The sequence below is a fragment of the Cucumis melo genome, chromosome 2 (genome assembly GCF_025177605.1).
Source record: "Cucumis melo cultivar AY chromosome 2, USDA_Cmelo_AY_1.0, whole genome shotgun sequence".
NCBI lineage: Eukaryota > Viridiplantae > Streptophyta > Magnoliopsida > Cucurbitales > Cucurbitaceae > Cucumis > Cucumis melo.
The window spans coordinates 16,710,642-16,723,644 of record NC_066858.1 but is presented as its reverse complement, the minus strand read 5'-3'; the positions used below and the strand labels follow the sequence as shown (position 1 = coordinate 16,723,644).

Below are 13,003 nucleotides of genomic sequence, written 5' to 3'. Positions count from 1 at the left end.
TTATCTACTAAATTTGTACTTTCTTTCATTTAAACGAGCTTTGTTTGATTTAGGCCAAATAACAATAGAAGTGATTCAACGTTGTATTTAATTACATGGTTTTTTAGAGTTATTAAGTTGCAAGCCTAGGGAGGAGTACAACTTGTTTGTTTCTTCATCTGGAGGATCACATTCTATTTTGAAGAGTTTTTCGTTTTTTCCCCATTTTGATCTTTAGTTTTCTATGGTTTCATTTTTATTTTAGAAATTGCAAGTGGATGGTAATTTAAGTTTTAGGAATATGTAAGCTTCTCAAGCACTTTTCTTATTTTGCAGATTTGGTAAAAAACAAATTCAATTTATTTGATATACTCGATATATACTTAATACACTTGATATTAATATTTCTAATCTACGTAATTATACATGTATTTATATACTTTAATGTTGAAGATGATAAAATATAAAAAGTTTTTAATTTAATAACAATTAAATAAATATATTTAATGACATTTGGGTGAATAAAGCAATTAATGTGACATTTTTTGGTAAATAAATTGGTATTTATCAACTTTTAAGAAAAAAGCATGACACTTTTTTAAAGAACAACGTTAGGGACAAAGAATAAGTTATTACAGTCTTAGATTATTATAGTTTGGATAAGTAATTTGTGTTTGGATGTAGATTATTTTGTTTGTATTATATAGTTTTTGTTTAAGTTGCATATTATATATATTTTTAAAATTATAATAATATGTGTTTGTGATTTGTATTTGTACAATAATTTTTTTTCTAACACTTATTAGAAGAATATCAAGCATATCAAGTGCTTATTAGAAGGATATCAAATGTATATCACAGGTGAACCAAGTATATTAGTACTGTATCGAATATATATAATGTATATCATAACGTGTATTGAAATTGTTTTTTTTTTTTTTTTTTGGGCATTTTTACAAAAATAAATAAATCTGTACTGTGTATTATTTAAACTTATTTTGTAAACAAGTAAAAACATCCAATTATTTTAGATTGAATCAAATCGGCCAAATTGACCCCTTCAAATTTCACCCTTTTATGGCTACCAATTATTATAACTACAATAAATCTCCTCTCTCTCTCTCTCAATAATTGACATTATTTTTTAAGCTTATAACAATTTTATACTATATGATCCTCATTAGCATCGGTATTGTCAGTTAGACTCCTGTCTAACCCCCTTTGACTTGACTCCATCAATTTTGGTTTTAACAACGAAACCAATTCTCTCTCTCTTTTTCTTTTTTAATTATATTCCAAATTGTGAAAAAAAATTAGTAGAAATAAAAAAAAAAAAAAAAAGTGAAATATTTTTTTGAAGACAATTAATTAAGGGTAGGGGTGAACGTGGGGCAGTATTTGTTTAATTTTGCAAAGAATAATTATGGTAATATAATATGAATAATAATTAATAATATAAGATTAATTTAAATAAATGGAGTGAGGATGGGTGTCGCTATCTTTGTCTTAATAATGGTAGTTAATCAATTAATGTACTCACTCTTATGTGTTGCTCTAAATGACGTGGATTGCGACCACTCTATTCAATTTTAATTAATCATATGATAAGTACTTCTTAATAATGTTTCTCTTTCACAAATGTCTTCCTCTCAATTATTTCACCCTGGACTTTAATTTCTTTATAATAGAGAGTGAGAGCTAAATTATAGTGAATGATTTTTTGCAAAAATAAATTACCATCGATGGGACGTGCTCATAGGTTCGGAATCAAATTCTTGGAAATTAAATGCATGTAGACTTATTTGATGGGATTCTAATGCCTGTGAATTATAAATGTCTGTATGTATTTGGATGCAGAATTTGAGAATTTGGATTTTTGATGCCTAGATTTGGGTTCTGCTTTTGAATTAACTAGTTTAACTAATCTGTTTAGTTTTTTTCTTTTTTGAACTGTACATCCTAAATTTATCGTATAAATTTATCATATATCAAAATTTTAATTGATTTTTTTTTCATATTTTGTCCTTATAATTCAATTTCTTAACTCTTTTGATTTTTCATGACAATAATGTAAAAATAAAAAATTTTAATATTCAATAACAATAATTTTAATTACGGTTGCATTAACATAAATGGTATAATTATGAATATAACAAACCATTCATAAAATATAATAAGTCGAATGATATTTACGAAAGTTTCAGTTAAGCTAACATTAAAAGCGGTATAATAGGTTTCAAAATAAGCATTAACCAAAAGGATCATGCAAAAGTCAAGTAGAGTTATCTTTAGCCATAGTTATGGTTACGTTGTCTTCCTATGATGTACATGCAACGTATTTTAACTACTATCATCAAAAGAGTTTAAATAAAAATGAGCTTTTTTTATATATAATTTTCTCTTAAATCAATCCAATGAGTTCTAAATCTTCTAGTTAAATTGACCAACAAAAAAAATGAAAAAAATGTTATTAAACTAAAAATAAATCACTGTACATGTGATATATATTTAAAATTTCTACCATATTACCAAAATATTAATATTTGATTTATATAATACTTGAGATCACAATAGATAGTTCATCCATTTTCACCTAGCAAAAATATAACAAAATAAATAAAATCTTCTAAAATGAAGGAAATATTAATTTTAAACAAATAAAAGAAAATAGATAATTAAAAAAGATGATCAAATAATAATAATTAAAAAAACTCAAGAAGTAAAGAAAATAGAAGAATGAAAAATATGTATTTTAAAAAATGTTATTGTGATTAAATCAAATGCGTATTTGGAAAATGACTTAGAAAAAAATTCAAATTTTCATTTTTATTAAATTTTCAAGGTTTTCGCCAATTGCTGGAGTTGGTGGTCGGAATTTCGCCGATGGAGTTGTCAGAAATGACACCCAATAGTTGGCCAACAATGGTCACCAAGGGTGGTGTTCGGAGTCGGCTGCCGAATTTTTTAGATTGAATTAGAAAAAAAAAAGGTAATCCGTTTACTGTTCAAACCCATGGAAAGAGTGTAAGAAGCCTTGGTGAAGATAGTTGTTGATTAATGGTGAAGATGGTCAATTGTCGCCAATGTTTAATTAAGACAATTGGTTGGTCATCGATTATCATGACAATCGGTCCCCAAGGGTCATGGCTATTGGTCATTAACCATCAAGAGGCAAGACAAATAATTAATGATAATGATTGGTTGTCGTCGACCAAGATATTCACCTGACGACAAAAACGTCTAAAGTTGTAGGTCACCAATAATCAAAATGATTGGTCACCAACGATCGATAATCGACAGTCAAGACAATCGAAAGATGATAATTAAGATGATTTGTAGTCGACAGTTAAAATGATCGGTCGTCGTGATAGCGCAATCAACCAGTTGATTGTCAAGTTGGCTAAGATTTGTTATCAACGGTCATCAATGATCAATGGTAAGAAGTTGAAGTGATTGGTTTTTTTAAAACAGATGACAATCAATTAAAATTATATATATTTCAAACTCATGTGTTTGGTTTCTTAATCCCAAGAATTTTATTCCAATAGTTCAAACATGAGTTTGGCTTCAAATGTAAAACATCCTAATTCCAAACTCATGGCCAACCATCGTTAGGGTATTTTGAATTTTGACATTGTATTAAATAATTGGGAGCTGTAGTTCCTCCATCCATATAATAATACAACAAAAAGGAGAGTTATTCCTAGTTAATTGAGTTTTATGTTATTTAATTTCAAAGTTTTTCTTCTAAATCTTTGTTTTAAATTTATTTAGTTAAGCTAAAACAAAAGCATGCATTTACTTTTTGGATCTAGTAATAAAAAAAATTTAGAAGTAAAACGAAAGTTTTAAAATAAAAAGATCGTGTTTTATTCTTTTTTAAGTACACACTTCAAGTTGTAAACAAAGGAGATGAACTCATTCTTATAGGTTTGGAGTCGCCTAGCATTTTCACAAAATTATCAATATATCACATCTGGCCAAACCCAACAATCAATTAAGGTAAAATTGTTGATGATGAGACCATATTTGAAGGGTGGTTGAAATAATGGAAGTAAAATATTATATGAATATTAAAGTTGTTCATAACAATTTAATTTTGAAATTAAGTTTTATATATTATAGAAATAATAATATCTCAAACAAAAGCCATGGTTGGCGTGGAGGCACTATGCAGAACAACGTCATTCGGAATAACCTTTTATTTGCTCCACGTGTGTGTCTAACTGCAGCTTGCATAGAGATTCTGTCTTCATTTTTTTTCTTTCTTTTCCATCTTCTATTTTCTACCATTTTAACAACTGCTATATTTTCATTATAGGAAAAAAGAAAAAAAGAGTACTTTTTGTATATTAAAAATGTTATTTATCCCTCTCTTCTCAATGGATATTCCGGTATTCCAAAACTAATTTTACATGGATATTACAATAAAGTATAATAATAATGATAATAAAATAACTTCCCGAGGGAATATTTTTGAAATAAAAATAATAATTATTATTAAAATGTGGTAGCCGGTAGGTCCCAATCTCAACTCCGCAATAGAAATTAGAATAAAATTTAACTCTTGAGATAAATTAGAAAAAATAAGCCCAAGTTTGATCGGTGGGTTCATTGGTTATTTCCAGATTTTCCAATATTGGTTCTTAAATTCTCAAATACACAGCCTCTCTCTATCTCTCTTTCTCTCTCTAAAAATCCTTTTTTGGTCCTTTCTCTTTCACCCATTGCTTTTCAGTACCTCCCTCACTCTCACACACACAACTCCGTGGTTTCTCTATGGCCATGGTCAACTTAAAATCTCCCTAATTATATTGCTCCTTCTCCCAACAACCGTCTTCCTTTCATTTCTACCTCTCTAAATTATCTGATTTCGTTCATGGGTCCTTTCGACTCCGCCGCCTCTTCCGGCGGCAGCAGTAGCAGTAGCAGTGGCAGCTCTTCCTCAAGTACTGTCACCAAACCCCAAGACATCGACGGCCTTCTCGCCGGCGCGGGTTACAAGGTCCGCTCCTCCGACCTTCACCACGTCGCTCAAAGTCTTGAGCGTCTGGAATCCGCTATGGTCAACTCTTCCTCTGAGATCTCTCAACTCGCTTCGGATGCCGTCCACTACAACCCTTCCGACCTGGGTTCTTGGGTTGATTCAATTCTGTCCGAGTTGAACCAAACGGCTACTTTGCCGTCCGATCTACCGGATTTTCCCGATCTGTTTTCGGTTTGTAATCAGACGGATGGGAGTGTGTCGTGGACAGATCCTTGTGTTGGTGCGCAACACCAGAACCTTGCTCAGCATCAGCTAACCGTCGTGACCGCCATGGAGGAAGATTCCGGTATTAAACTGGTCCACATGCTAGTCACGTGTGCCGATTCAATCCACCGTGGTGACTTCCCATTGGCTGGTTCTCTGATTGTCGAAATGCGAAGTTTGCTGTCTGGCATCAACACCGAATGCGGCATCGGGAAAGTCGCTGGTTACTTTATTGACGCGCTAACTCGGCGCGTGTTCACACCGCATGATACCATCACTTCTACCACCGGCTTTGAAGACGTCCTTCTCTATCACCATTATTACGAAGCTTGCCCTTACCTTAAATTCGCTCATTTTACCGCTAATCAAGCCATTTTGGAAGCCTTCGACGGTCACGATTGCGTCCACGTCATCGATTTCAATCTAATGCACGGTCTACAATGGCCCGCATTAATCCAAGCCCTCGCCCTCCGTCCCGGCGGTCCTCCTCTTCTTCGTTTAACCGGCATTGGCCCACCCTCTCCCGACGGCCGTGACTCGCTTCGAGAAATCGGATTGCGACTCGCTGAGTTGGCCCGTTCGGTGAACGTTCGTTTCGCCTTTCGCGGTGTGGCTGCGGCTAGGTTGGAAGATGTGAAGCCGTGGATGCTTCAGGTGAGTCCGAAGGAGACGGTGGCGGTGAACTCTGTTATGCAGCTTCACCGATTACTAGGGAACAACCAGTCGTCGTCCGCCATGGAAATGGTTCTCGGGTGGATCCGGAGTTTGAATCCGAAAATCATGACGGTGGTTGAACAAGAAGCGGACCACAACCAGAGCGGGTTCTTGGAGCGGTTCACGGAGGCTTTGTTTTACTATTCCACCATGTTTGATTCGCTTGAAGCCTGCTGTATGATGCCGGAGAAGGGTCTGGCGGAGATGTATCTACAGAGGGAAATTTGCAACGTGGTGAGCTGTGAAGGATCGGCTCGAGTCGAGCGCCATGAGCCACTGGTTAAGTGGAGGTCTCGACTTCGCCAAGCCGGTTTTAGAGCCCTCCATTTAGGATCCAACGCTTTCAAGCAAGCTAGTATGCTTCTAACCCTCTTCTCCGCCGAAGGATTCTCCATCGAGGAGAACGAAGGGTGTTTGACCCTCGGCTGGCATAGCCGCCCTCTTATCGCGGCTTCCGCTTGGCAAGCCGCGCCACCACCGGATTCAAATGCAAATCATCATCCCTTGGGAGTAATAGTATAAATTTTACAATAATAATCATATTATTACTATTACAAATAAGTACCGTGTAAAATTCTTTTTTTCTTTTTTTCATTATAATTTTTTTCTTATTTACTTTCATTGAACCCTCCCCCACCCAAAAAAAAAAAAAAAAAAAAAAAAAAACTAGTTCAATCCATCACATTGCATTAAATTTTAATATAAAGAGTCAATGATATCGACCTTCGATCTAATCTTCTCTTCTTAAGGGTGGTTTAGCTTTACCAATCAAAAGATTTAAAATATTAATACCAATTACTAATTTTGTTTAACCCTATCTATTTCCTCAACTTCCATTTCTCTAAATTCATTTATATATTTTCTTTTTTATTTTTATTTTTAATCCAAGCTAGCTATATAGGTTTGTACAATAAAAATGTTTTAGCATTCTTTGAATCAATATTTTACACGTGGATTGCAATTTAGATATAATTTCGTTTGTCCTTTAGATCTAGATTCATAAAAGTATTTATTGATGAATAATTAATTAATCGATCTCAAATGATCACTACTGTTTTTTTTTTTCAAAAAAATAAATTATTATGAAAGTCATGTATATATATGTTAAGGGGGACTGGGTTAGTGTTAGAGGTTAGAAGCAGTGAGGCCTACCTTGATTACTGTCTTATTTATATGTTCCTTTAATAGGGACAAGTTGGATGTTGTTCCGTACGTTTCATTGTTTCTAAACTTACCTACATTTCACCCACTTCATTTATTATCCTTGTTTTTAGTTTCAATTACAATTTATTTAATTTCCCATATCTCTACCTTATTACATATAACATATTTAATAATTTATTTTCAGTAAATAAATAAAAGAGAGAGAAAAAAAAAAAAGAGAATATACTATTGGATCATCATGAGAGAATTGGAATTATAAAGAAAAAGGAGATGATAGGGAGAGAGAGAGAGAGGTGGGGGGAAGAGGGAAAAGAAGAATTAGGGGAGGACTAAAAAGCAAAAACGAAAGGAAAAGGAAAAGAGTAGTGGGAGTGGGGTTGTGTTGGGGAAAGGAGAGCCAGGAAGGGTTGATTGGAATAGGGTTAGCATGTGGGATTGCCCGACAGTAAAGGAAAAACGGACTCAGCAACGACGCCAAAACGGGACCCCTTCCTGCGTAATTATGATGGGCTGGCTCAATCATAAGCCTTTTTTTTTTCTTTTTTTTCTTATAAATAAAATGGTTGTTTACAATTAGTAGCTGCATGGGGTTCTAGTTAGTGAAAACATTATTGAATGTGACCATCCGGAAAAGTCAATGAATAAACTTAGGCATTGAGAACGTGAAAATATAGTTGGGAAAGAATTGAAGAGTTAATTATAGTTATTATTGTACACTCACAGTGTGTATGGTCACTCTTTTTATTGATTTAATAAAACTCCAAAGCAAAGCTTATACTCAAGTTAGAGTAATTTTATGGTAAGTGCCCTATTTTGGGATATTTAGGACATGGTGAAATTAACAAACTAGTCTTTTAATTTTTTTTAATGATTTAGTTTGTATTTTGAAATAAGTAACAACTGAGTAACTATAACAATGTATGTCCATAGTGAAAATGTGATAGAAAAGTTAATGTCAATTTTCATCACATTATGTCTCGATCTTTAGTTTATAAAAAAGAAAAGTTCATTTATGATTAGTTCAAAATTTAATTAAAGTTTATAACATTCTTCACGTATTAAATTGTAAAGTAAATCCAGGCAGGAATGACTATATTGTTGCTTTAACTTTTATAAAAGGGCTAAATCTCTGCCCACCAAAATTAATGAACAAACTACCTTTGTTATTTCCATGAAACCTAAAGATCAAAAAGTGGTTGTTAGCAAAAAGATATAAATGAGTAGATTGCAATATGGTTGTTTAGCTTAATCAATAGATGAGAATTTGGTAAGTATGCATTATTATTTCTTTTTGTTATCGCTTAAAGTTGTCCTACGTAAATATCAAAATTTACTAGTGGATATGAGTTTAAGGAGAATTGAAAGAAGATATGGAAGAGTATGCATCCCAAATGCAAAAAACTAGAGTCTTGCGATTTGAGTGGACTAGCCAATAAGGTATTATATACATCAATCATAAAATTTTCGTTAAAAAAAAAAAAAAAAAGACCCGACTATGAAAAGGGAGCTAAAAGTAAAGCTCACAAGAGTACTGCAAGACTAGATCGGAGTGCTTAATTAGAAAGTATTTATATTTTTATACAAGTAGCGGTGAAAAAGTAGAGGTAGATGGAGTAATTTGTGGAAGAAGGGTGGCATGAGAGAGAGAAAGAGAGAAGAGCGTTGTGCTGTGGAAGTCTAAGCCACGTTCACAGCTAGGCTGTGCAAAACTGTGCCATCACCTCAGCTTCCCTGTCCATGGGCCTCTTCCCACTCACTGACTCAACTTGTGCTCTTCTGTTCTGCATTACATTTTGGGCCCTTGCAAAGTGTTTGAATCAATTGCACGTGACAACACTCTTTTCAGCTTTCTCTTTTTTAACCACACCCCAAGCTACTCTTTTTACTTCACTAACCCCTCCCCTCTCTATTTAATCATAAAAGTAAAGAAACAAAGTTGGGATTGATTGAACACTTAGAAGAGGATAATGTTATAGAAAATAAGAATTTTATATGGATTAAATGGGTTGGGGAACAGGGTTCCGTAAGTCAAGGGAATTAAGCCGAGAAAAAGCAAGTGAAGCCGAAAGAAAAGCGGACCCAGTAGAGCCGAGTACATGACCTACTAGTCCCTAATTTCATGTGATCCCGTTCTAAGTGTGCTGACCAAGTCGGGAATTCCCATGGCCCCACCAACACTCAAACATATTTCCTGGCGACCACTCTTAACCTCTACATCGACCCCCACATTCACCTCCTCTATTATCTCCCACGTGTCCTCACCAATTTTGGGTGAGAGAGATCCGTCTTAAGTCTCAGGCCCATCATTCAGGACACTATCCTCCTCTACTCTAACCCAAATATCTTGTGGTTCTATCTTATCTTACGCTTTTACATTTAATAATAATAATAATAATAATAATAATAATAATAATAATAATAATAATAATAATAATAATTAATTACTATTAAATCAAAACAACCATGATTGAACTTTTCACCACATTATACCTTTCCATATCATATATTATGTGGCTCAATTCAATAATGATCATTTTTTAATTAAATTTAATCATCGTGTACTTTTTTTTAAAACTGCCTTCTTAATTAAATCCTCATTTTCCTTTTTCCTTCCTTATATTTTTACCTTTTTTTTTCTTAACTTTAAGTACCATATTAAAGCTTCTAATCATAATTTTGGTTTTCTTTTCTCGATATTTAATGTGATTTAAGATTAGTGTTTAATTCAAATTTGAATGAAGTAAAGTTTTCTTCTCGTAATCATTAAACTAGATTTAAATAATTAAATTAGCTTAACTAGGTTCTACACATTAATTTAATTTTTTTAATATTTAAAAGATATTGACTTGATGATTGCTTACTCCTTAAAACGTCATTAGAAAATGAAATATTAAATAATTATTTCAATTTAATTTAATTTATGGAAGTAGGTAAAAGAAATGAGTATTGTAATGCTCCTAATGACAGGAATATTTTTTTAATATAAGAAAAAAAAAACAAATCCAATAATAATTCATAAGTTAAATAAAGTTGGGCCCAATTATCTAATCTTCTGTTTAGCACGAGTGTTAACTTGCAAATTATGAGGGTCATTAACCAACAAAGATTTTGTATATCTCAACATTTAAAAGCAGGGTGTAAGAGAAATTAAACGTGTAATGTTTTTCATCTACCTATTTTTCTAATTAGTCAAACTATGATACAAAAAATAAAAAAACCATTTTTTTAAAACCATGTACATTTGAAAGGTATCATAGTCAGTAAATGAAGATGTCTAAAGATGTCATTGTTTTTTCACTCTATATGACAAAACCCATAAATTTAATCATCTTTTAAAGATTTCAGATTTGTCATTTCAACATTTTCTCCTCTCTGCGATTTTTTATCGTCTTTCTTCCTCCATACTCATGCATTTCTTCCCTCTTTCTTTTTTTAGATTTGGTAGATTTGGGTAACCAAATCTATTTCTTTTTATTCCAGTTTCTTTTTTTTCTTTTTTTTTGTTTTTCATTGTATCGTCTTTCTTCCTTTCTTTTTTAAACATATGGTGTATAAAGAATCTTGAAAAAATTGGTTAGCATTTAAAGTAGAGTAACAAAATCTAAAAGATTGTGTATAAAGAATATTAAAAAAAATTGTCTTCCTTCTTTTCTTTGGAACCCCAAATCTAAACGACCGTGTAGCCAAATCTAAACGATCGTATACCAAATTTTGAAAAAAAAATATTTAGATTTGGAACCCCAAATCTAAACGATCGTGTAACCAAATCTAAACGATCCTATACCAAATTTTGAAAAAAAAATGGTTTAAATTTGGGGTAGCCAAATCTAAACGATCGTGTAGACAAATCTAAACTACCCAATTAATTAAACGATCATATACCAATCACGTTAGCAAATATATTAGGCGTGCATTGTTGAAGGGGCATTTTTGGTATTTTACACGGTGGGCCTCTGAGTTTTTTTCATTTTCGGAATTGTTTTATACAATGTAAATACTTTGCCGCTTTTTTATATTTTTGAAAAGACCCATTTTTTGAAAAAATAAATAAAAAAAATCACTTTGCAACCTAACCTCGTGAGAGTGTAACTTATGTTCTCATGCTTTACATGTTAAATAATTTACAAGAATTTTTAAGTAGTTCTCTTTGAGTTTATTTCTGACCGTTGGATCTTATACTTTATCTAAAATCAATCTGTAATGTTTCGTTTTATCCCAAGACTAATTTGTGATTATTAGATCCTGCATATTGTTCAATATCAATTTAGAGCTACTGAATTTTCTTCACCAAATTTATGTAGACTATAATTAGGTGGGTACCTATCATTTGGCAATGATACATCCTAAAATCTCAAATCAACAAAGTGTGGAAATAAAATAGAGGATTCTTTCTTATAGGAGAGAGTTTGTTGATTTTCCTCTTTAAGAAAAAGTTTATAGCTCTTATGAAACAGGATTATCCATTACAAATTGTCACAAGCCACACACAACACAACATGTACTACAAAAAATTGACCCTCTATCGATGGCCAAAATCGTCGGGAACTGTACTAAAACGCGTTGAAAAGGAATTCCTTACGCCTTTCTAGTCGTGGGGAAAACTGTGAGACCTTGATCTGAAAAAAGAAGGTTCTGCAGAAGATGATCCTTGCTGAAAATTTGTTCGGAGAAACATGAGACATTTTGCAAGAAAAGACGACGCGAAAAGAGATGCTCAAGCCTAAGTTCTATTATGAGAAGGCAAGCAATGCGATAAGAATGAATGGCAAGAAAGAAGCACGCGTCAGATACCAAGAGTTAGGCGTTCTATATGAAATGTGAGAAGAAGCGTCTACACCTAAGGAAGTGGAGGCGAGAAAGTGTCTTGTCAGGATGACATGATAACTCGTTGAGGAAAATGAATGTGTATTATTTTTTGAGAAGATATGAGGATCAGACGATTAAAGAGTTTGGCTTTTCAAGGAGATAAGGTGTGCGTCTTAAGGGAATATCCAATTAATCACTGTTGATAGATAGTTTACGTGTTGAGTTTGGGTTGGCTGTATAGCACGACGATTTAAGTAAGGTGACACCATGTAAAGGTGGAAGTGACCCTTGAGTGTGGGAGATCACTATAAATAGGACCAAAGTTCAAAAGGAAAAGGAGGATTTGGAAGTGTTAAGATTTCTCAAACAAAGATGCCAAGAGTAAGTCCCAAATGATGAATGACTGGTTGAGAAAACTGTTTGACAAAAAGAAGAACCCATTAGCGAAGGAGGAAACGAGTGGAGGCCAAGTTATTTTGTGGGTGATCCTTATGAATGCAAGAATGTGGTGAGTGACAAACATGTTCTTAATGTGATTTTCTAAGTCTTTATTTATGGTAAAATGTTCTCTATGCTTGAATTTGAATTACGAACAAGTGTTCTATGAGTAATCCTTCATGAATAGTGTTGTTGTCTTTGTAAGTTTGATATGTGATCAATGTATTCTATTGTTAATTGACATGAGGGTATTCTGTCTTACATGGTGTGTGCTAGCCATGACATTTCATCGTGTGTTTAAGGAGTCGGTTGGTAGGTGCATCGCTCCTTAACAGGGAGGGTTCCAACTCAGATCATAGAAAGGTCATCGACTCGTCACAATTATGGGGCCAAAGACGAAGAGTGTTAAGGAACTAAGCAAGGGAAAGGAAGCCTTAAAGATTTTCCTTGAGTTGGATTGCTGGCGACTCAAGGAGGAGTATGAGATCAACGTCCTTATGCTCTTGAACACCTTTCCACAATGAGCAGTGTTAGGCAGTGGACGAGAAAAGGTGGACTAGAGCCAGCTTTAGTTTTATGTTCTGTGAGAAAAAGGAATGTAATTTGTACCGTATAACCTTATAAACGTGTTAAGTTAATAAAGAGAAGAAG

At 33.2% G+C, this 13,003-nt stretch overlaps 1 protein-coding gene across 1 annotated transcript; it reads left to right on the top strand.

Annotated features, from left to right (window-relative positions):
- Positions 1 to 4,457: 4,457 nt before the first annotated feature.
- On the top strand, positions 4,458 to 6,678 carry LOC103501517 (protein SLENDER RICE1-LIKE 1-like). The gene has a single exon (XM_008465112.3). The coding sequence runs from the start codon at positions 4,859 to 4,861 to the stop codon at positions 6,464 to 6,466; it is 1,608 nt and encodes a 535-aa protein (XP_008463334.1). The 5' UTR covers positions 4,458 to 4,858; the 3' UTR covers positions 6,467 to 6,678.
- The last annotated feature ends 6,325 nt before the right edge of the window (positions 6,679 to 13,003 follow it).